This window comes from Oncorhynchus mykiss, chromosome 12, assembly GCF_057628025.1.
Source record: "Oncorhynchus mykiss isolate SJ-2025 chromosome 12, ASM5762802v1, whole genome shotgun sequence".
NCBI classification, from domain to species: Eukaryota; Metazoa; Chordata; class Actinopteri; order Salmoniformes; family Salmonidae; genus Oncorhynchus; species Oncorhynchus mykiss.
In genome coordinates this window covers 42,270,453-42,293,691 of record NC_143033.1, presented here as the reverse complement: position 1 = coordinate 42,293,691, position 23,239 = coordinate 42,270,453, and the positions used below count along the sequence as shown (strand labels likewise).

Here is a 23,239-nt window from a genome sequence, read left to right as displayed (position 1 = left end):
CTGTTCAAACTTCTCATGTAAATCGGGGTTAGTTCGTGTGCTAAAATGGCTGTTATTATTACATATCATGTCCATGTACGCTTGCTACTGTAACTACATAGGGTGCTCTCTGACTGGCATTGAACAGTTTGTGGCTACTGTCATCATATCAGAGATGCCTGTCCAGTCCATCCAGTCGTGTACTTTTTTCACAAAAATGCTTCAGTGAGTAAGAGATGCCCTACTGGCTCACAGACTGGGCTGCGCCGAGTTAATTGATTACTCATCCTTGCGCTAGGAACATTTTTTAAAAATGTATTTTTATGCCAAGCCCAGTGGCCCGGTAAAAAAAGTATACTAGCTATGTTTCCTGGTTTGACCCCTCTTATTAATCTCTCCCTCCTTCCTTCCCGTCCTTCCCCCAGGCAGAGCCAGTCTGCACGGCAAATCTTCTCTGCGGATTGAGAAGGTGCGTTCAGACGACCAGGGCTGGTATGAGTGTAAGGTCCTGATGCTGGAGCAGCAGTACCACACCTTTCACAACGGCAGTTGGGTGCACCTCACAGTCAACGGTGAGTTAGGTGGATGTCACACACACACACACACACACACTCTCACACACACACACACACACACACACTTGTATGCACACATGCCCACACACACATGCACACCCACACACTCTTTCTCTTTGTCTCTCTCCATCATTCACTCGTACACACACGTACACATACTCCATCACTCTCTCATACACGCACATGCAACCCCCCCACATGCAGACACCTGTTGCTGTGGCAACAGACACCACAGACAGACACACAGCCTCCCCCGGTCCCTGGTCACAGCACATTAGCTCAGTGTCATCAGTGCTGTATGACTTACCCGGAGCTCTGGACAGGAGCCAGTCATTTAGGCCCCGGGCCCCTCTGCTTTGCCACTGTCACGCCTCTGCTAGACTAACCAAAATGGATTCACTGCAACAGCTGTTGGACTGGCTGGACACCCCAGCCCTGACTGCTTTGGTTGGGATGAATGTCGTATAATGAGACTGTAGTTATCAACATAGCAAGTCAGTTTGGCCTTATCAATGGGTCTTTGATGCAGCTGATTCTGTTTTTTTGGAGCGAGTGGTTTCATTCGGTACAATGGATTCAGTCATGGGCTGTTTTGTCTACAGAGTAGATTTACTGTCTTGTGGTGGATGTTTTGTGTGGGACAGGCTTGGGTTGTATACTTATTCCAAGTATTATTTGAGAAAGTTGAGGGGCACTTGAGTTAGTTTGCCTGGCCTGCAGAGTTGCACTTTTTGGACCCCATTTCTTCAAGTCCACCTCAAGTACATGTAATATTTGCAATATGTTTTCGACTTGGTAATATGTCTGACATGTGATACATGTAGGAGTCCTACATAGTCGTACATGGTAGCTGGGTTGCTGAGATAAGTAAAAACATTGTTGTCCACTACCAGAATGCACGTTGAGGATTTGTGTGCTCAATAAAGTGTCAATCAGTTCAATCATGCCTCCTCTGTGTGCTGGAAGAATGGTATTTTGAACTGATTCGGGAAACCAGTTTTGATATAACAGAGCCCTTGACTATTGCGGCTGTCCTTGAATTCTGTGTTTGTCTAAAGCAAAACTTACCTGAGCATAAACTCCTATTGACCCTGATCAGTAAGATTAGTTCCAAGATCGAATCAATGGATTAAATGTGGACACTGCCCTAACCGCAACTGTAGCCAGCCACTGTGTATGTGTGTGTGTGTTTGCCTGGGCATGTACTGTATGTGTATGCACGTGCCTGTGCCTGTTTGCAGTGACGGCATGCCTATTTGTGTACTCGGAGGCCCCTCTTAAATCTGTCTGCTTAGCATAGACATAGTGGATTGTTGCCAGGTCAGTGTACCAGCTGAGTCCCTTTTGACTAGGCACTGATAGCAGGGGCTCCGTTTAGCCCTGGCAGCAGGTTTAGAGAGCCTCACCTTATGAGAGAGAAGGTATCGATCGATTGGTTAAGCCGACGTCACACCTCTGCAACTTTATGCTAACGCTAACCCACGCTGGTGAAGTTCATGTGAAATCTGGTAGTTGGTCCAACTAGTTGGCTAACCTGTCAATGGATAATGTATATCACTTTCAAATGCATTTTCCATTTCTTGAAGTGCCATTAGCGTTTCATTAGATACCACGTGTTTCATATGCAAAATCCTCAAAGAAGATACGGTATGAAAAACTAACAAACCCAAAGGAGTCGTGTAGTCGAGCAGCATTGTCGAGTTACACGTTTGATGTCATTGGGACTAGACAGAGATGTCAATCTTCAAGTAGGTAAATGGAATCAACTCCAAGCCCTTCAATCGGCACCGTGGCGACAGCCCTGTGTTCTAGAATTTTTTATGAGATGCCACTCAAAGAACTCATTACCATCACTTCCAACATTGTGACTGGCTGCCTCCTGCCTGCCTGCTTCCTGCCTGCCTCTTGCCTTCAAATAACACAGCAAAATGCCTTATGTAATGCCATGAATATATTTATGGCGCCTCGTGCTGCCAGAACTCTCTCAGGGTTTGGGCCAGGCGCATAATGATGATGGATAAAGCAGCAACCTTTGCTTGTTGTGCCTTGGTCGTCTCGGTTGTCAGGACGCTATTTGGGGAACGTTGTTAATTAGCAGTTAGCTTCAGTAGCGTTAAGGGAGTGAGTTACAATTGGTTGGGCAATGGTTGAGTCTGTTGTGATGCTGATGTAGACGCTGCTGTTCAAGTTCCTGTGATATTCCTCGCCCCTCCCGCACCCTGTCAACCAAGGTGTGAGCCACGTGACATATGAGGGAAGGGGAGAGTGGTTGGTGGGAATGATGTCATGGCTAGCTTCTCTGTGTAGAGTTTAGGATTTTAGGATCCAGATAAGCTGATCCTAGAACTGTGCTTGCTGTGCGCATACATGGGGGACATGGGGTGACTTGAAGGACATAGGCTTCACTTCAGTCACATTGGGTCTGATACAGTATGTGCATAACCCTACAGTGCTGTTCAGTGATCTGAAGCTCCACCGGTGCCTCTCTTTCTCTGACAGTGCAGCCTCCTATGCCCTTTAGGTGATTCTCTCTGGTTCAGATCCCCAAGGCTTGGTCCCTACACCCCCTAAAATAGCTCTCATCCCTCCATCCCTCCTTTGCAGCAGAGATCTGCAGTGCATATAAGCTGCACAGCTTCTCTATATCCTGTCTCTCTCCATCGCACCATCGCTCCGTTGCTCGCTTTCTCTTTCTCGCTCTCTCACGTGCTCTCTCACTCTATCGCTCTCTCGCTCTATTTCTCTCTCTGTTGTGTTCACTTTATCTCTAGTTCTCTCTCACACAGCACTCTAGAAAAAAAGGAAAAGGGGATGAAATGTTTTTTTTTTTTTAAATGTCTCCACTCGTGCTCTGAAAACAGATTTACACATGACCCCTAGCCACTGTTTATCCCTATAGGATTAAATAAACAACCCAGACTGGAGGAGCAATGGCCCAATAATCTGCATAATGTTCCTTGCAATTTTGATGCAAAGAATGAAGACTGAGGAATCCAAAATGATGATAATAACCTACTTTATTTCAGTAGCACTTGTCCTATACTAGAGGAGACGTATTCACTTTGGTACAAGCGACATGTGAGGAGCTTTTACAATGAAAAAGGACCAACTGCACAAAAACACATTACTTTTCAAATGTGTAGAACAACTTGAAAGGAAGGATGAAAAGAAAGAGGAGGAATGAAAAGTAACAGGTATTGGAGTGGGCTTGGAGCAGTGCTGCCACATCAGAACATGATGCCTCGCACAGAGTGGGAGGTTTTTCAGTACTGTCATGCTTCAAAGTGGAAGGGACCATTACTCACAACAACCCACTTGCATCAGTTCCCCAGGCACACTCGACAAACTACCCCTCTCATCCAAACAAATGGTTCCTTCCTTCCTCCTCTGCAGCTTAATTATGAAAGCATTACCTCAGCACACTTCGAGATTGTACCACCCTCTAACTACCTCTTAAAGGGGTAGTTCACCCAAAATCTAAACATTTCAAATGTTTCTATTGTATTTGGTTAACTATCCTTTCAATTAAGAGAACTGGGAATAGATCTGAGAGTACACTTTTTATTTGCTTCTCAGGCAAATAGAGGAGTTCTGTGCCTCCACATTAGACTAGAAGTTCAGTCATGCATATGTGGCAAAGGAACAGTGAAATATTTAATGTCTGTGCTGTACGATGAATGAAAAATATTTCTGGGTTTGATCTCATAGAGCTAACTTGCCAAGCTTCTTCCCCTTTTCTTTGGTTGCACCCCTTCCATACTAGGAAATTAGGTTCTGTTCTGGGAGGACATCCTTCATGGATAGCTCGTCTAGTAGTTATTTTTATGCTTCTAGCAAACATTGAGAACCAACAGTGGAATTCTAGTGCATCCAAACAGTTTTTCCTACTATATTCTACACTTGTGTTTCTCGGTTACCTATTATAGCCTATCATATTGTAGTAGAGTTTTTTTCAATTATGTTTGTGATGGTCCTTGATTCTTCCTGTGCAGACTTTTATCGGCCAGAGTCCACTTGAGAGTGCTTTCTTTCACCACAAGGCTATTTGAATCCAGAGGCGTCATGCCCATAGGGGGCACGTGATTTTTTGTCTTAAGAAAATAAATAAAACAATTATTTTATGAACTTGACTTTAGGTAACCCAGATAGGTTCTCCATCTCCCAACCTTAGCTACCAAGAACCCATTTCAGGCTAGAGTAGCAATCAAATTAGATTAGCTAGCTTGTCTAACTATCTCAACTGGCATGCCTGCTGGCAAGGTTGGTAGACCTTAGAAAAGCAATCAACAACTAAATGTACTGAATAAGACTTGCGTTCCTTTCAATATTTTACCCTGATTTTAGCAGAGATGCAGAAAAGCATGTTTCGTTTCTTTAAAAAAAGAACCAGTCAGGAGGATACAGACAGCTTTTACATATAATTAGGCATAATGATTATGACTTGAGATTGCAGAAAAAACATTCAGGTGTTTGAAAAAAAAAGAAATTCTACAACTTAAGGATGGGGAGCCCCTCCGGACCACCCCACAGCCATCTTCATCTACTTTGTGCCCCCTCAGGCCTTGAGGGTACATGACGCCGGTGTTTGAATCCCGCTTAATTGTGCATTTGTGGTTTACAGTCATTCAGAGCATTGAGTTATTGAGTACCACAATCAAAACACATTTTATACGTCACATGCTTTGTAAAGTGTGGACTAACAGTGACATGCTTACTTAGCAGTTAGCTTCAGTAGCGTTGAGGGAGTGAGTTACAATTGGTTGTCGACTTCACACACACCTAATCTTACCAACAATGCAGAGAGAAAGAAAATAGAGAAATAATAGAAAAATAATAACATTTAATAATAAATATATGGGGTACCAATACCGAGTGTTCCTAGACGTTTCCACTTCATAATAACAGCGCTTGAATTGACCAGGGCAGCTCCAGCAGGGCAGAAATTTGAAGAACTGACTTGTTGGAAAGGCGGCATCCTATGACGGTGCCACGTTGAAAGTCACTGAGCTCTTCAGTAAGGCCATTCTACTGCCAATGTTTGTCTGTGGAGATTGCATGGCGGTGTGCTTGATTTTATACACCTGTCAGCTACGGGTGTGGCTGAAATTGCTGTATCCACTCATTTGAAGGGGTGTCTACTTATGTTTGTATACAGTTGGAAGTGGACATACACTTTAGCCAAAAACATTTAAACTCAGTTTTTCAAAATTCCTGACATTTAATCTGAGTAACAATTCCCTATCTTAGGTCAGTTAGGATCAACACTTTATTTTAAGAATGTGAAATGTCAAAATAATAGTAGAGAGAATGATTTATTTCAGCTTTTATTTCTTTCATCACATTTCCAGTGGGTCAGAAGTTTACATACACTCAATTAGTATTTGGTAGCATTGCCTTTAAATTGTTTAACTTGGGTCAAACGTTTCGGGTAGCCTTCCACAATGTTACCTCAATAAATTGGGTGAATTTTGGCCCATTCCTCCTGACAGAGCTGGTGTAACTGAGTCAGGTTTGTAGGCTTCCTTGCTCACACACACTTTTACAGTTGTGCCCACAAATTTTCTATGGGATTGAGGTCAGGGCTTTGTGATGGCTACTCCAATACATTGACTTTGTTGTCCTTAAGCCATTTTGCCACAACTTTGGAAGTCTGCTTGGGGTCATTGTCCATTTGGAAGACCCATTTGCAACCAAGTTTTAACTTCCTGACTGATGTCTTGAGATGTTGCTTCAATATATCCACATGATTTTCCTACCTCATGACGCCATCTATTTTGTGAAGTGCACCAGTCTCTCCTGCAGCAAAGCACCCTCACAACATGATGCGTCACCCCCGTGCTTCACGGATGGGATGTTGTTCTTTGGCTTGCAAGCATCCCCCTTTTTCCTTTTTTATGTCGATATAGGACTCGTTTTACTGTGGATGTAGATACCTTTGTACCTGTTTCTTCCAGCATCTTCACAAGGTCCTTTGCTGTTATTCTGGGATTGATTTGCACTTTTCGCACCAAAGTACGTTCATCTCTGGAAGACAGAACGCGTCTCCTTCCTGAGCGGTATGACGGCTGTGTGGTCCCATGGTGTTTATACTTGCGTACTATTGTTTGTACAGATGAACATGGTACCTTCAGTCATTTGAAAATTGCTCCCAAGGATGAACCAGACTTGTGGAGGTCTACAATTCTTTTTCTGAGGTCTTGGCTGATTTCTTTTGATTTTCCCATGATGTCAAGCAAGGTGGCACTGAGTTGTAAGGTAGGCCCTGAAATACATATACAAGTACACCTCCAATTGACTCCATTTATGTCAATTAGCCTATCAGAAGCTTCTGAAACCATGACATAATTTTAAAAAAAATTCCAAGCTGTTTAAAGGCACAGTCAACTTATTGTGTGTAAACTTCTGACCCACTGGAATTGTGATGCAGTGAATTATAAGTGAAATAATCTGTTTGTAAAACAATTGTTGGAAAAATTACATTTGTCATGCACAAAGTAGATGTCCTAACTGACTTGCCAAAACTATAGTTTGTTAACAAGACATCTGTGGAGTGGTTGAAAAACAAGTTTTAATGACTCCAACCTGTGTATGTAAACTTCCGACTTCAACTGTACATAATAATGCACAAGCACTGAAAAGACTTGGAATTCCAGGAATTTCCAGTGTATGTTAATCGTTTCCAATACGAACTGTTACATGTTGTCTTTCTCTCTTTCGCTGTTAGCAGTTGCCCACTGTTATTCCTTTACAATACGCCAACGCTTGACAGAGTGGCAGTGTGGAATAATCTAGAGTCTTCTGTGTCTGAAGTGAACGTACAAGTTGGCAGTTTCCAGATAGACGGAACGCCACTTGTCGCCTAACCATGTCGACTTCACACACACCTAATCTGATAAATTGTGTTTCTCCTCACCATTTAGTTTGACCATCGGTTCAGTCACACTGCCTCAATTGCTGGCTACAAATATAAAGGACCGAGGTCAACCGAGGTAAAAGGTTGTCGTCAAGTGAACAGTTTCCACAGATCCAATTCTCACTTTTCTCCCCAGACCCTGTGTCAAAGAGATCCAGATCACAGTTAAATGATTTACCCAGGACTGTAAGCCAGGACTAAAGTGCTTGTCAGGGAAACCGCTAGATTTGATGCTGCTGTTGTGATGTGGCTGTAGATAGAAAGTAGAAGAGACCATTTTCTAGCCTGGTCTCAGATCTGTTTTTGCTCTTGCCAACTCCTTATCACTCAATGACACACAGCAGACATGAAAATTCCATAAGGATTTGTCAAGAAAGCAGAAACAGACTGGCAGCCAGGCAAACCATTTCCATCAAATAACAGACACAACTCTATGAGCGAAGTGCAATGGGGGTAAAATGCCACAGGACAGGTGAATGATATCCACTGATATATGTTTTAAGGGCAGCATCATACTTATTGTCAAGTCATGTTTGGCGTAGAACCAGAACTACCAAAGACATAATCAAACATGGTTAAGACATTTTGATGTTTATGGCCTGCCATGCTAATCCTAACGATCCCAAAAGATTAGCACAATAGGATGACACTCAAACATGAATTGTAGCATTATTTCTCCCTGAACACTAGCCTCACTATGTGATGTCATTGTCAGGGCAGAAAGGTGCTAAATGAATGGTAGACTGCTGAGGACATATTAGAGACGGTGTTGTTGGGATGTCAGTGTCGGTTCATTCTGCTATCGACGACAGGTAAAATTAAGAACCTTTTTTAGCACATCATGGGGAGGCTGTGAAGTTCTTTAAGATGACATAATTGTTTTACGATAGTGCATTTCAAGGCTTGCTATAAGCACTTATTAGAGTTCATATGTTAGGCATACAGACATTCCTAATGTATTGGATGCAGTTGTTTCAGAGTGTTGCCCTAAAGGTAAGTGTGTGTTTTCAGATGGACACAGTGTGCCATAGTATAGCAGCAGTGCGCTGTGGTGCATGCAGCCCAGGAGCTGTCCATGGCTCTAACCAACTCTCGCTCTGCTGGTGTTGGTGCTGGAAAAACAGGGACTTCAGTAGCACAGACTTCATCATTAGCCAGCAGCTGAAGGATAGCTAAATGCACAACCCGATTGGTTGGAGAGACTCTGCAACACAACCCTATTGCAGTGTTTCCCCAGGATTTTCTTCAGAAGCGGTGGCAAAGTGACCTTGGGGTGGGTGGGTGGGTGGTAGTGGGCATGGCCAATGGCACTGTCCACGACCTAAGATTTTAGAGACCCTCCTCTTGGCCGCAGAGTCAAAACGTTGCTGTTTTAAAGATCATTTCCTGCTGCAATTCTACACGTTTTGCCATGGGTCAGAGAGAAAATGTGCAGTTTTAAAGGAAATGTTCTGCAATTCTATTAATTTTGCCATGTATTATACTGTGTTCTTATGCTATCTGAGTTACTCAAACATTATAACAAAATCAATAGGGACTCGGGTGCCATGTCATTTTTTGAATAAAAAAAAAAGCATAATTATAATGTTGTAAACATTTTAATTCAATCATATTTTTTGGAGTGGTGGCCTGCCACTGCTAAATGAATATAGGGGAATCACTGCTATAGGTTGGAGAGACTTTTAAGCAGTGGTAAGCATTAGAATAGATTAAATGGAAGGACTATGGTGTGCTTGTGTGTTAGTATGGAGGGGGGGGGGGGGTAGAGCCCACAAGATCCATCTCTAATGCAGTGACTTATTGATCATTCAAACTAAGTGACAGTGAAGTATTCATACCCCTTGACCTGTTCCACATTTTGTTGTTAGCCTGAATTCAAAATTGATTAAATATATTTTTCTCACCCATTTACACACAATACCCCATAATCTCTTGGTATAAACATGTTTTTATACATTTTTGAAAATTGATTGAAAAGGAAATAGACGTGCGGCCCATTTACAGTGCCTTTAGGAAAGTATTCAGATCCCTTGAAATAGTTTTTCCCTTATCAATCTACACACAATACCCCATAATGACAAAGCAAAAATAGTTTTTTTAGAAATGTTTGCTAATTTATCTCAAATAAAAAAAAGTATATATTGCATTTACATAAGTATTCAGACCCTTTACTCAGTACTTTGTTGAAGCACCTTTGGCAGCGATTACAGCCTCTAGTCTTCTTGTGTACGACGCTACAAGTTTGGTACACCTGTATTCGAGGAGTTTCTCCCATTGTTCTCTGCAGATCCTCTCAAGCTCTGTCAGGTTGATGGGGACCATGACTGCACTGCTATTTTCAGGTCTATAAGCCAGTCCTGCGTTGTCTTGGCTGTGTGCTTAAGGTCGTTGTCCTGTTAAGAGGTGAACCTTCACCCCAGTCAGGTCCTGAGCACTCTGGAGCAAGTTTTCATCAAGGATCTCTCTGTACTTTGCTCAGTTCATCTTTGCCCCGATCCTGACTACTATCCCAGTCCCTGCCGATGAAAAACATCCCCACAGGATGATGCTGCCACCACCATGCTACACTGTAAGGCCAAAGAGTTCAATCTTGGTTTCATCAGACCAGAGAATCTTGTTTCCTATGGTCTGAGAGTCCTTTAGATGCCTTTTGGCAAACTCCAAGCAGGCTGTGATGTGCAATAAAGGCCTGCTGGTGGAGTGCTGCAGAGATGGTTGTCCTTCTGGAAGGTTCTCTGGAGCTCTGTCAGAGAGACCATTGGGTTCTTGGTCACCTCCCTGACCAAGGCCCTTCTCCCCCAATTGTCCAGCTCTAGGAAGGGTATTAGTGGTTCCAAACTCCCATTTAAGAATGATGGAGGCCACCGTGTTCTTTGGGACCTTCAATGCTGCATAAATATTTTGGGACCCTTCCCTAGATCTGTGCTTCGACACAATCCTGTCTTGGAGCTCTACAGACAACTCCTTTGACCTGATGGCTTGGTTTTTCTTTCATGCACTGTCAACTGGGGACCTTATATACAGCAGGCTACTGCCCATACAGTGGGGCAAAAAAGTATTTAGTCAGCCACCAATTGTGCAAGTTCTCCCACTTAAAAAGATGAGAGAGGCCTGTAATTTTCATCATAGGTACACTTCAACTATGACAGACAAAGTGAGAAAAAAAATCCAGAAAATCACATTGTAGGATTTTTAATGAATTTATTTGCAAATTATGGTGGAAAATAAGTATTTGGTCACCTATAAACAAGCAAGATTTCTGGCTCTCACAGACCTGTAACTTCTTCTTTAATAGGCTCCTTTGTCCTCCACTTGATACCTGTATTAATGGCACCTGTCTGAACTTGTTATCAGTATAAAAGACACCTGTCCACAACCTCAAACAGTCACACTCCAAACTCCACTATGGCCAAGACCAAAGAGCTGTCAAAGGACACCAGAAACAAAATTGTAGACCTGCACCAGGCTGGGAAGACTGAATCTGCAATAGGTAAGCAGCTTGGTTTGAAGAAATCAACTGTGGGAGCAATTATTAGGAAATGGAAGACATACAAGACCACTAATAATCTCCCTCGATCTGGGGCTCCACGCAAGATCTCACCCCGTGGGGTCAAAATGATCACAAGAACGGTGAGCAAAAATCCCAGAACCACACGGGGGGACCTAGTGAATGACCTGCAGAGAGCTGGGACCAAAGTAACAAAGCCTACCATCAGTAACACACTACGCCGCCAGGGACTCAAATCCTGCAGTGCCAGACGTGTCCCCCTGCTTAAGCCAGTACATGTCCAGGCCCGTCTGAGAGCATTTGGATGACCCAGAAGAAGATTGGGAGAATGTCATATGGTCAGATGAAATCAAAATATAACTTTTTGGTAAAAACTCAACTCGTCGTGTTTGGAGGACAAAGGGACCAGGACGACTGATCCGTGTAAAGGAAAGAATGGATGGGGCCATGTATCGTGAGATTTTGAGTGAAAACCTCCTTCCATCAGCAAGGGCATTGAAGATGAAAAGTGGCTGGGTCTTTCATCATGACAATGATCCCAAACACACCGCCCGGGCAACGGAGTGGCTTCGTAAGAAGCATTTCAAGGTCCTGGAGTGGCCTAGCCAGTCTCCAGATCTCAACCCCATAGAAAATCTTTGGAGGGAGTTGAAAGTCCGTGTTGCCCAGCAACAGCCCCAAAACATCACTGCTCTAGAAGAGATCTGCATGGAGGAATGGGCCAAAATACCAGCAACAGTGTGTGAAAACCTTGTGAAGACTTACAGAAAACATTTGACCTCTGTCATTGCCAACAAAGGGTATATAACAAAGTATTAAGATAAACTTTTGTTATTGACCAAATACTTATTTTCCACCATAATTTTAAAATAAATAAATTAAAAATCCTACAATGTGATTTTCTGTGTTTTTTTTCTTCTAATTTTGTCTGTCATAGTTGAAGTGTACCTATGATGAAAATTACAGGCCTCTCATCTTTTTAAGTGGGAGAACTTGCACAATTGGTGGCTGACTAAATACTTTTTTGCCCCACTGTAGACAGGTGTGTGCCTTTACAAATCATGTCCAATCAATTTAATTTCTCCAATCAAATTGTAGAAACATCTCAAGGATAATCAATGGAAACAGGATGCTTTGTCATTATGAGGTATTGTGTGTAGATTGAGCATTTTTTAATATTGAAACCGTTTTAGAATAAGTCTGTAATGTAACAAAATTTAGACTTAGGGATTCCACCCGTTAGATAAAATACCGAACTGTTCCGTATTTAACTGAAATAATAAACGTTTTGTTTTCGAATTGATAGTTTCCGGATTCTACCATATTAATGACCAAAGGCTCGTATTTCTGTGTGTTATTATGTTATAATTAAGTCTGATTTGATAGAGCAGTCTGACTGAGCAGCAGCAGGCCCGTAATCTTTCATTCAAACAGCACTTTCGTGCGTTTTGCCAGGAGCTCTTCGTAAGCACGTTTATGACTTCAAGCCTATCAGCCTAATGGCTAGTGTAACCAATGTGAAATGGCTAGCTAGTTAGCTGGGTGGTGTGCGCTAATACCGTTTCATACGTCACTCGCTTTTAGATTTGGACTAGTTATTCCCCTTGCTCTGCAGGGGCCGCGACTTTTGTGGAGCGATGGGTAACGATGCTTTGAGTGTGGCTGTTGTCGATGTGTTCCTGGTTCGAGCCCAGGTAGGGGCGAGGAGGGGGACGGAAGCTATAATGTTACACTGGCAATACTATAGTGCCTATAAGAACATCCAATAGTCAAAGGTTAATGAAATACAAATGAAATAGAGAGAAATAGTCCTATAAATACTATATTAACTACAACCTAAAACCTCTTACCTTGGAATATTGAAGTCTCATGTTAAAAGGAACCACCAACTTTCATATGTTCTCATGTTCTGAGCAAGGAACTTAAACCTTAGCTTTTTTACATGGCACATATTTTACATGGCACACATTTTTACATGGCACATATTATTACATAGCACATATTATTACATAGCACATATTGCATATCGGCACATATTACTTTCTTCTCCAACACTTTGTTTATGCATTATTTAAACCAAATTGAACATGTTTCATTATTTATTTGAGGCTAAATTGATTTTATTGATGTGTTATATTAAGTTAAAATATGTGTTAATTTAGTATTGTTGTAATTGTCATTATTACAAATAAATAGCAAACCAAAAAATTGGCTGATTAATCGGTATCGGCTTTTGTGGTCCTCCAATAATCTGTATCTGCGTTGAAAAATCATAATCGGTCGACCTCTAATCCAGACATGACCCTCCAGCATGACAATGCCACCAGCCATACTGCTCGTTCTGTGCATGATTTCCTGCAAGACAGGAATGTCAGTGTTCTGCCATGGCCAGCAAAGAACCCGGCTCTCAATCCCATTGAGCATGTCAGGGGCCTGTTGGACCCCCAGAAATGTCCGGGAACTTGCTTGTGCCTTGGTGGAAGAGAGGGGTAACATCTCACAGCAAGAACTGGCAAATCTGGTGCAGTCCACGAGGAAGAGAAGCACTGCAGTGCTTAATGCAGCTGGTGGCCACACCAGATACTGACTGTTACTTTTGATTTTGACCCCCCTTTGTTCAGGGACACATAATTCCATTTCTGTTAGTCACATGTCTGTGGAACTTGTTCAGTTTATGTCTGTTGTTGAATCTTGTTATGGTCATACAAATATTTACACATGTTAAGTTTGCTGTTTCTTTTTTTGCTGAGTTTTATATAATTTTCGGGTATGGAAAAACGTTTAAGTGTAAATATCAATAACTAAAACCAGATATAAAGCACGTAGAAAAGGTAATGGACCTCAAAATTAAATAAAAAAATAAGACCGTCTTTGAGATCTAACAATCACCAAAATAAAAGCTAGACAGTCAGGTAGAATCTAAAATTCTAAAAATTATGCATTCAGGAGTATTTTTGTCATGGCATGGGGCCCCCAATGATTTTGTTATAATATTTGAGTCACTCTGATAGCATGAGCCATGGCAAAATGTGTAGAATTGCAGGAAATTAGCTTTAAATCTGCAGATTTTCTCTCAACCCCATGGCAAGATGTGTAGAATTGGAAGATATGTGCTTTAAAACAGCAAAATGGTGTCACTGCGGTCAACAGAAGAGCCTCAAAGTTTTTGGGCCGCGCATGGCCACACCCCCACCATGCCCACCACCTGAGCCCAATTTTGATTTTGAAAAAACCCTGCTTGCTATTCAACACATGGAGCAGACAAGCAGCAGTTGATGAGGTTAATCTGCTGTTCTGTCGCTCTCTGTCTGTGGTTCAGTCTAAAGTTTGTGTGTACACTGCAGTACAGTACTCTATCTTTCTGCAATGTAGTGCCTACAAATACATAATTTTATATTCCTTTGATTAATTCAATCTTAACCACCTTTGGGAAGTTGGTACAATTCTAAGCAAATAATGTTTATGACACACTACAAATGAAACCTTTTTAATTAATCACCTGTTCCTTTGGTAGCCCATGTCAACCACGTTGACCCATTGACCTACAATTAGCCCCACTATGGTTCTTGGTGCTGATGGTAACCGATTGACATGACTGGGACAAAGCTTTTGGGTTACACATGTAAGCAGATAAGTTATGTAATAAGGTGGTCATAGATGTGTAGACTATGAAGAAAGAGGAATTGAAAATTAGTGAAAGCTCTGAGTCATTTACTCTCCCCTCTATAAGCCAGTGTGTGTGTGTGTGTCTCTCTCTCTCAGGTAGGGATGCTGGGGGTCTGTTTTGTCGGGAGACGGGCCAATTGTCTCAGCGGATGATCTGTCCCGATCCCCATCATCAAGTCCCGGGGCAAAGATGATTTTATTACTGAGAGAAAATTGGGAGAAAAGCACTCCAAAGCGATCTTTTTGTTTTTTGTTTTTCTGTAATTAGCTGCAGTGGCATATCAGCACATCGGTTTGTTCACGTTTAAATGTGCTTCTCTCTCTCTCGTTCTCTCATTTCGGCTCATTTTTGTAGGAGCTTCCTGGCTTGTCTCACTGACAAAGCTTTGGTAGATAAAGGCTCAAACTTTCCTGGTCTCTTCATACCGTTGTCTCGTAATGCTTGCTGTCCGATTGCATTGAAACATACACCAGACAGTTCAACAATGCGTATTGTCCTACACTGTGAGTGTGCATTTCAGACAGATATGTATTCTATTCTATCTGCAAGGTCAAATATATGAAAGTAGTATGATACTATTTACTGTATGATGCAGACAGGCAGCACTGGAACACTACAAAAATAGCTGTTAGCCTTTCTGAGATTCATACAGTGCATTGTCACCATTTCACTAACTCAACCTTCCAGCCACTAGCAACCCCAGGAGCAAAACGACTCTTTCTAGCGACTAGTAGGTAGATATTGGACTATTAGCCAAGATCTGATAGTCTAATGTGTATGGTATTGGTTTAACATTAAGTAAGCAAGTACATATCAAAATCTTAACATTAGGATTTTGTTTGTGTATTTGCTTCACTGGAGGGGATTGCCACGACAAGATACTTTACACAATTTCTCAGGGAAAAGCCTGTCTTGAGATTTCAAAACGCTCATAATTTATTCAAGGTCACATTTGCAACGAAAGGGGGTCTGAGTGACTTATGCTTCTTGTGATTTTGAAGTGGCCCCGTTGCTGCTTCATAGGATCTGTCAAGCTTTGAGTTTTGCCATTGGGATGATCCCCAGATTATAAGATTAAATGCAAAATTCCTGTTTACCTCGGTTTGACTATGTAAAGATACTTTCTAACATTTATCTAAAAAATACCTGGATTGTAGAATATTTGCCCTTTTATTCTCGTTTAAATTCTTCAAACTCTGTCAAGCTGGTTGGTGGTAATTGCTAGACAGGAGTCTTCAAGTCTTGCCATAGATTTTCAAGACAATTTAAGTAAAAACTAAAACTAGGCCACTCGGGAACATTCGATGTCGTCTTGGTAAGAATCGCCAGTGTTTATTTTTTACATTTTATTTAACTAGGCAAGTCCGTTAAGAACAAATTCTTATTTACAATGACGATCTACCCCGGATTTGCCCCAAACATAACGCTTTGTATTCAAGACCAAAAGGTAATTTCTTTGCCACTTTTTTTGTAGCATTACTTTAGTGCCTTATTGCAAACAGGATGCATGTTTTGGGATATTTTTATTCTATGCAGGCTTCCTTCTTTTCACTCTGTCATTACAGTTACTACAATGTTGTTGATCCATCCTCAGTTTTCTCCTATCACAGCCATTAAACTCTGTTTTAAAATCACCTTTGTCCTCATGGTGAAATCCCTGAGTGTTTTCCTTCCTCTCTGGCAACTGTGTTAGGAAGTAAACCTGTATCTTTGTAGTGACTGGGTGTATTGATACACCATCCAAAGTGTAATAAATAACTTTACCATGCTCAAAGGGATGTTCAATGTCTGCTTTTTTTGTGTCCTTTGCAAGGCATTGGACAACCTCTGGTCTTTATGGTTGAATCTGTGTTTGAAATTCACTGCTTGATTGAGGGACATTACAGATAATGGTATGTGCGGGGTACAGAGATGAGGTTGTCATTAAAACATCCTGTCAGATACTATTATTAAGAACGTTTTTACTCCTGAACTTATTTAGGCTTTCCATAACAAAGGGGTTAAATACTTATTGACTCAAGACATTTCAACTTTTCATTTTGTATTTGTTATATGTTATTTTTTATCCACTTTGGCGTTATGGGGTTTTGTGTGTAGGCTAGTGACACAAAATCACAATTTAATCAATTTTAAATTCAAGTTGTGTAACACAACAAAATGTGGAAAATGTCAATGGGTGTGAATACTTTCTAAATTACGCATTATATTCAGATAGAGAGAGCTAACCCTAGTTCTTCAGGGACATAAGACCAGTTATCTTTATGTCTGGCACAAGCTTGATTTTGGGTTTATGGGTCAACAATGTCATCGTCACCCAGCTTATATTTTTTATTTTCTTGAATATGACTTCAAACATTATAATTTGCCCTTGTTTAGATTGTGAATAATAGTGAAGACATCAAAACTATGAAGAAACACATATGGAATCATGTCATAACCAAAAAAGTGTTAAACAAATCAAAATATATTTTATATTTGACATTTTTCAAATAGCCACCCTTTGCCTGGATGACAGCTTTGCACACTCTTGGCATTTTCTCAACCAGCTTCATGAGGTAGTCACCTGGAATGCATTTCAATTCACAGGTGTGCCTTGTTAAAAGTAAATGTCTTAATGCGTTTGAGCCATTCAGTTGTGCTGTGACAAGGCAGGGGGGTTAACAGAAGATAGCCCTATTTGGTAAAAGTCCATGTTATGGAAAGAACAGCTCAAATAAGCAAAGAGAAACGACAGTCCATCATTACAGAAATGAAGGTCAGTCAATACGGAAAATTTCAAGAACTTTTAAAGTTTCTTCAAGTGCAGTCACAAAAGCATCAAGCGATATGATGAAACTGGCTCTCATGAGGACCGCCACAGGAATGGAAGACCCAGAGTTACCTCTGCTGCAGAGGATAAGTTCATTAGAGTTACCAGCCTCAGAAATTGCAGCCCAAATAAATGCTTTACAGAGTTCAAGTAACAGACACATCTCAACATCAACTGTTCAGAGGAGACTGCATGAATCAGGCCTTCATGGTCGAATTGCTGCAAAGAAACCACTACTAAAGGACACCAATAAGAAGAAGAGACTTGTTTGGGCCAAGAAACAAAAGCAATGGATATTAGACCGGTTGAAATTTGTCCTTTGGTCTGGAGTCCGAATTGGAGATTTTTGGTTCCAACCGCCGTGTCTTTGTGAGATTCAGTGTGGGTGAATGCATGTGCATTTCCCACTGTAAAGCATGGAGGAGGTGTGATGGTGTGGGGGTGCTTTGCTGGTGACGCTGTCTGTGATTTATTTAGAATTCAAGGCACACTTAACCAGCATGGCTACCACAGCATTCTACAGCGATACACCATCCAATCTAGTTTAGGCTTAGTAGGACTATCATTTGTTTTTCAACAGGTCAATAACCCAACACACCTCCAGGCTGTGTAAGGGCTATTTTACCAAGAAGGAGTGTGATGGAGTGCTGCATCAGATGACCTGGCCTCCATAATCCCCCGACCTCAAACCAAATTGAAATGGTTTGGGATGAGTCAGATCAAGGAGTTAAGGAAAAGCAGCTCACAAGTGCTCATTATATGCTTTTCCAAGACTGTTGGAAAAGCATTCCAGGTGAAGCTGGTTGAGGGAATGCCAAGAGTGTGCAAAGGGTGGCTACTTTGAAGAATCTCAAATATAAAATAGATTTGGATTTGTTTAACACTTTTTTGGTTACTACATGATTCCATATGTGTTATTTCATAGTTTTGACGTCTTCACTATTATTCTACAATGTAGAAAATAGTAAAATGAAGAAAAACCCTTGAATGAGTAGGTGTTCTAAAACTTTTGACCGGTAGTGTATATGTATTTGTTGATTCGGACACTGTGTTTTGTCCTTTATGCATGAATCAATCTTGTCTTCTCTTTATGATTCGGGTCCACAGTCAGCACACAGTTTCTGAGTTTTGTGTGAGCAAGTCCCTCAAACAAATCGTTTGCACACAGTTTTCAAGGGTCTTGTTTCGTGTGCACCTGCCACTGTTGTTGTAAAATCCCTCTGAAGCGATCGCGTGGCATGGTCTCTGCGAAAAAGTCCACCCCATACCTATCAAACCATAATGACTCCACATCCATACTCTTTCTGCCGTCTGCCCCGCGGACATGCAAAAAGTACAATACTAACTTGATTTCATCCTTAGACATGTCCCACGTACTGTTTCCTTTTCTGTGTGCATGAGCAACAGTACAATCTCTGATGTGCTGCAACGTCTGCATTTTACATAAACTCGTCATAGAAACTGATAATGTGTTTATCTGATCGCCCATTCATCCATTGGCAACAGAATAGCATATTTTTGTTTTAAGTTCATTATGTTACAAGTTTTTGCTTAGTTGCCAGAGCAATGCTGCCATGCGAGGGGTCATGTGCTGAATGCATGGACAGCAGAGATGTTCTTGGAAAAAATGCAATTTGTAAATAGAGCTGCACCTCTTGAATTTTGAGAGATATTTGACAAAGGATATTTTTTTTACCCTTATTTTACCAGATAAGTTGACTGAGAACACATTCACATTTACAGCAACAATCTGGGGAATAGCTTCAGTGGAGAGGAGGGGGGGGTAAATTAGCCAATTGGAAGCTGTCATAGAAGCTGCAGAATATGCTTTTTCTGATACTATATAGAAATAAAATGTGACTCTGAAGGAATATTTGATAAAGTGATTCTCCTTTCCCTGCATCTGTCAATTACAAGATGTCCCCATCTCTTCATGTACAATTTGACAATTTATAGGCCTAATATTGTCACTCATCAGATTGTCGATTTTGTCTCCAGGCTTACTTTTATGTGTGAAATTAGTTTTGGTGTAGGTGTAGTTTCGATGGGCCGGCTATGCAGGTTGACTGGCACAGTTTTTTCCTGCTCATCAACTCGGATAGAGTAAAGGATATGCTTTGTATTATTCTAAAGGCCTACTGCAACACGTAGCATGTTTTTGTTTCCATTACAATAAATTTGATTTGTAAAATAGTTACAGTAAGTAAAACAGTCCCTTAACAGCTTCGTTTTACAAAGTAAAACGTAAAAGAGAAAAAATACAGGTAAAAAGGCTCAATACTTTTTTTGTTTGTGTTTTCAAATGTCTGACAAATGATCCGTGTAAAATACAAACATTTAGAAAAAGTCAGGGAAGGAGCAGGACACAGCTTTTCTTTTTGCATATTTTTTAATTATTTGACAAAATCAAACATCAGTGGCCGTTGGCGTGTGGCGCTTCTATTGTTAACCGAAAGGAAACTCCACCAGGGCTGTACAGCAGCTTGACATCATGAGCCAGGAACTAGCTGGACTGGACCAAGATAGGCTAGCTAGCCTATCTTGATGTTTGTATTGTTATGTACACTGGATAGGTGCAGTGAAATGGGTTGTTTTACAGGGTCACACATATTTGTTCAGATTCAGATCAACTTTATTTTCCCACCAGGGAGAAATTAATTTGAAAACACAGTACATAAAACATGGAAGCACATAAACTACACAATATAATTCATTCAAAGTGCTATAGCTACACATTTAAAGTGAAAGTTTAATATGCTGTATACTCGAGGGACCAACAGAATTTATATTACACAGCCTTATTGCTGTTGGAATAAGAGTCCCCATATCTCTATGTTTTGATTTTCTATGTCTATTTTCCCTCCTGCTGTGACTGAGTCTTGAGTAAAGGGGATGTGTACTGTCATGTAAAATGCTTTCAAGTTTTAGGAGGATAAGTTTTGTGTACAGTTGGTGTCTGATTCTTGATCTATACCAATTATCCTTCCAACCGTCTTAATCAAGCGCTGAATCTTGACTGGGTTTTGCACTTGCGTGTTTCCACACACTCTTCCAGACCAAAGGAAAATACTCTGCAGAACATATTTGTAAGATATGGCGGTCGAAGAAAAAAAAATTGCGTAAAAAAAAACCATTGTTGCAATTTCTTTCTCTTTGCATAGGTACAGTCATTGAATTTCAGTTTGTTTATTTCGATTCCTAGGTATTATGTGGTCACTCTATCGACTAGCAGGACAATTGATCTTCGTAGCGGGTGATGGATTTTTGTTCCTTCTGAAATCAATTTCCATTTTGTTTGTTTTCTTAATGTTTATTTCAAGAAAGTTATCTGCGCAACACTGGACGAATTTCACAGTTTCTCTGTCAAAACCTTGAAAAGAGGCTCGGTCTGGGTGGAGTAAACCCACAACAGAGGTGTCATCTGCATACTTAAAGAATTTATGGGCTGAGCCAGAGGCTTGACAATCTTTTGTGTACCGTGTGTACAGTACCGGTGAAAGTACGCAACCTTGAGGGGCTCCGTGTTCACCGTTCTAGATGTAGGGATGGCAGAGTTAAACTTCACTTGTTGAGTATGGTTCACAAGGAAACTATTAATCCACTTGATCAGTAGAGAGTTGACACTCATATTCACCAGCGTATCCACCAGCAGGTGGGATTGGAGGGTGTTAAACACACTACTGAATTCAATGACTACAATTTTCACTAGGTTATTTGCCTTTCCTAAATGTTTGGAGATATTGTTCAACATGATCAGTAATGCATCATCAACACTCCTGGAGGCACGGTGGGTGAATTGGATAGGATCTAATTGGGATGAGAGATCAGAGAATTAGTTTGAATAATTTTTTCAAAACATTGAATAGGTACAGATGTCAAGGCTACATGGCGTAAATCGTTATTTTCTTTTGGCCTGTTGTTTGTATGTACTGGGACAATCAGCGATTTCTTCCATAAGTAGAATTATCCCACTTTTCAGAGCCGCTGGAACAGCTTCTGGAACGGTAATGCGAGCTGGTCTGTTCATGCCTGAACTGCCTTGCTGCTGACTCCTCCTGGACCATATGATTTTCGTAGGTTGACACGTTGAAAGTATTGCTTGACGTCATTCACAGAGATCTGTATTAGAGGTCGACCGTTTAATCGGAATGGCCAATTAATTATGGCCGATTTCAAGTTTTGTATTATTATATATTTTTTTTTACACGTTTATTTAATCTTTATTTAACTAGGCAAGTCAGTTAAGAACACATTCTTATTTTCAATGACGGCCTAGGAACGGTGGGTTAACTGCCTCCTTCAGGGGCAGAAAGACAGATTTTCACCTTGTCAGCTCGGGGATCCAATCTTGCAACCTTACAGTTAACTAGTCCAACGCAATAACGACCTGCCTCTCTCTCGTTGCACTCCACAAGGAGACTCCCTGTTACGCAAATGCAGTAAGCCAAGGTAAGTTGCAAGCTAGCATTAAACTTATCTTATCAAAAACAATCAATCATAATCACTAGTTAACTACACATGGTTGATGATATTACTAGATATTATCTAGCGTGTCCTGTGTTGCATATAATCTGACTGAGCATACAAGTATCTAAGTATCTGACTGAGCGGTGGTAGGCAGAAGCAGGCGCTTTCGTGCGTTTTGCCAGCACTTTAGCAGCACTTTCGTGCGTTTTGCCAGCAGCTCTTCCTTGTGCATCAAGCATTGCGCTGTTTATGACTTCAAACCTATTAACTCCCAAGATGAGGCTGGTGTGACCGAAGTGAAATGGCTGGCTAGTTAGCGCGCGCTAATAGCGGTTGTTTCTCTTGCTCTGCATGGGTAACGCTGCTTCGATGTGGTGGAATTTGTCATTGTGTTGCTGGTTCGAGCCCAGGGAGGAGCGAGGAGAAGGTATACTGTTACACTGGCAATACTAAAGTGCCTATAAGAACATCCAATAGTCAAAGGTTAATGAAATACAAATCGTATAGAGAGAAATAGTCCTATAATAACTACAACCTAAAACTTCTTCACTGGGAATATTGAAGACTCATGTTAAAAGGAACCACCAGCTTTCATATGTTCTCATGTTCTGAGCAAGCAACTTAAACGTTAGCTTTCTTACATAGCACATATTGCACTTTTACGTTCTTCCCCAGCACTTTGTTTTTGCATTATTTAAACCAAATTGAACATGTTTCATTATCTACTTGAGGCTAAATTGATTTTATTGATGTATTATATTAAGTTAAAATAAGTGTTAATTCAGTATTGTTGTAATTGTCATTATTACAAATACATTTATCTATTTATTTTTAAATCGGCTGATTAATCGGTATCGGCTTTTTTGGTCCTCCAATAATCAGTATCGGTATCGCGTTGAAAAATCATAATCGGTCGACCTCTAATCTGAATATCAACAGCTGGTATGCTGTCTATACTGTCCATGGCCACTTTCTGCTGCGACGTAAAATCACAGTCATATTTACAATAGAAAATGTTCAAATCATTTGCAAAAGCAAGGTCATTTTCAACGGTCATACATTTCCTGCTGTCCTCGTCTTTGTATGCTGCCTTGCACTACTTGATTTTGCTTTTGAGTCCTCTGACATCCTCTGACCTCTGACATTCTTTTCTGGTTAAGGAGTTATTTTAATTCCCGAGTTACCCACGGTTTATTGTTGGGGAAGATGTTGACTTTCTTTTTGGGAAAACGGATGTACTCAGGAACAGTATATGCTGCCTGTTCCAGGCTCCCTGGAGCAAATTAGGGTTAAATACCTTGCTCAAGGACACATCAACATA

At 41.0% G+C, this 23,239-nt stretch overlaps 1 protein-coding gene across 6 annotated transcripts in view; it reads left to right on the top strand.

Moving 5' to 3' along the window:
- The window catches only part of igsf9bb (immunoglobulin superfamily, member 9Bb), a 191,733-nt gene that overhangs the window by 66,635 nt on the left and 101,859 nt on the right, over positions 1-23,239 (top strand). For all 6 annotated transcript variants that reach the window (XM_090192514.1, XM_036937598.2, XM_090192518.1 and 3 more), the window contains exon 3: positions 405-551. In XM_090192514.1, the coding sequence (XP_090048640.1) occupies positions 405-551 (147 nt within the window). The remainder of the gene's footprint in view (positions 1-404; positions 552-23,239) is intronic.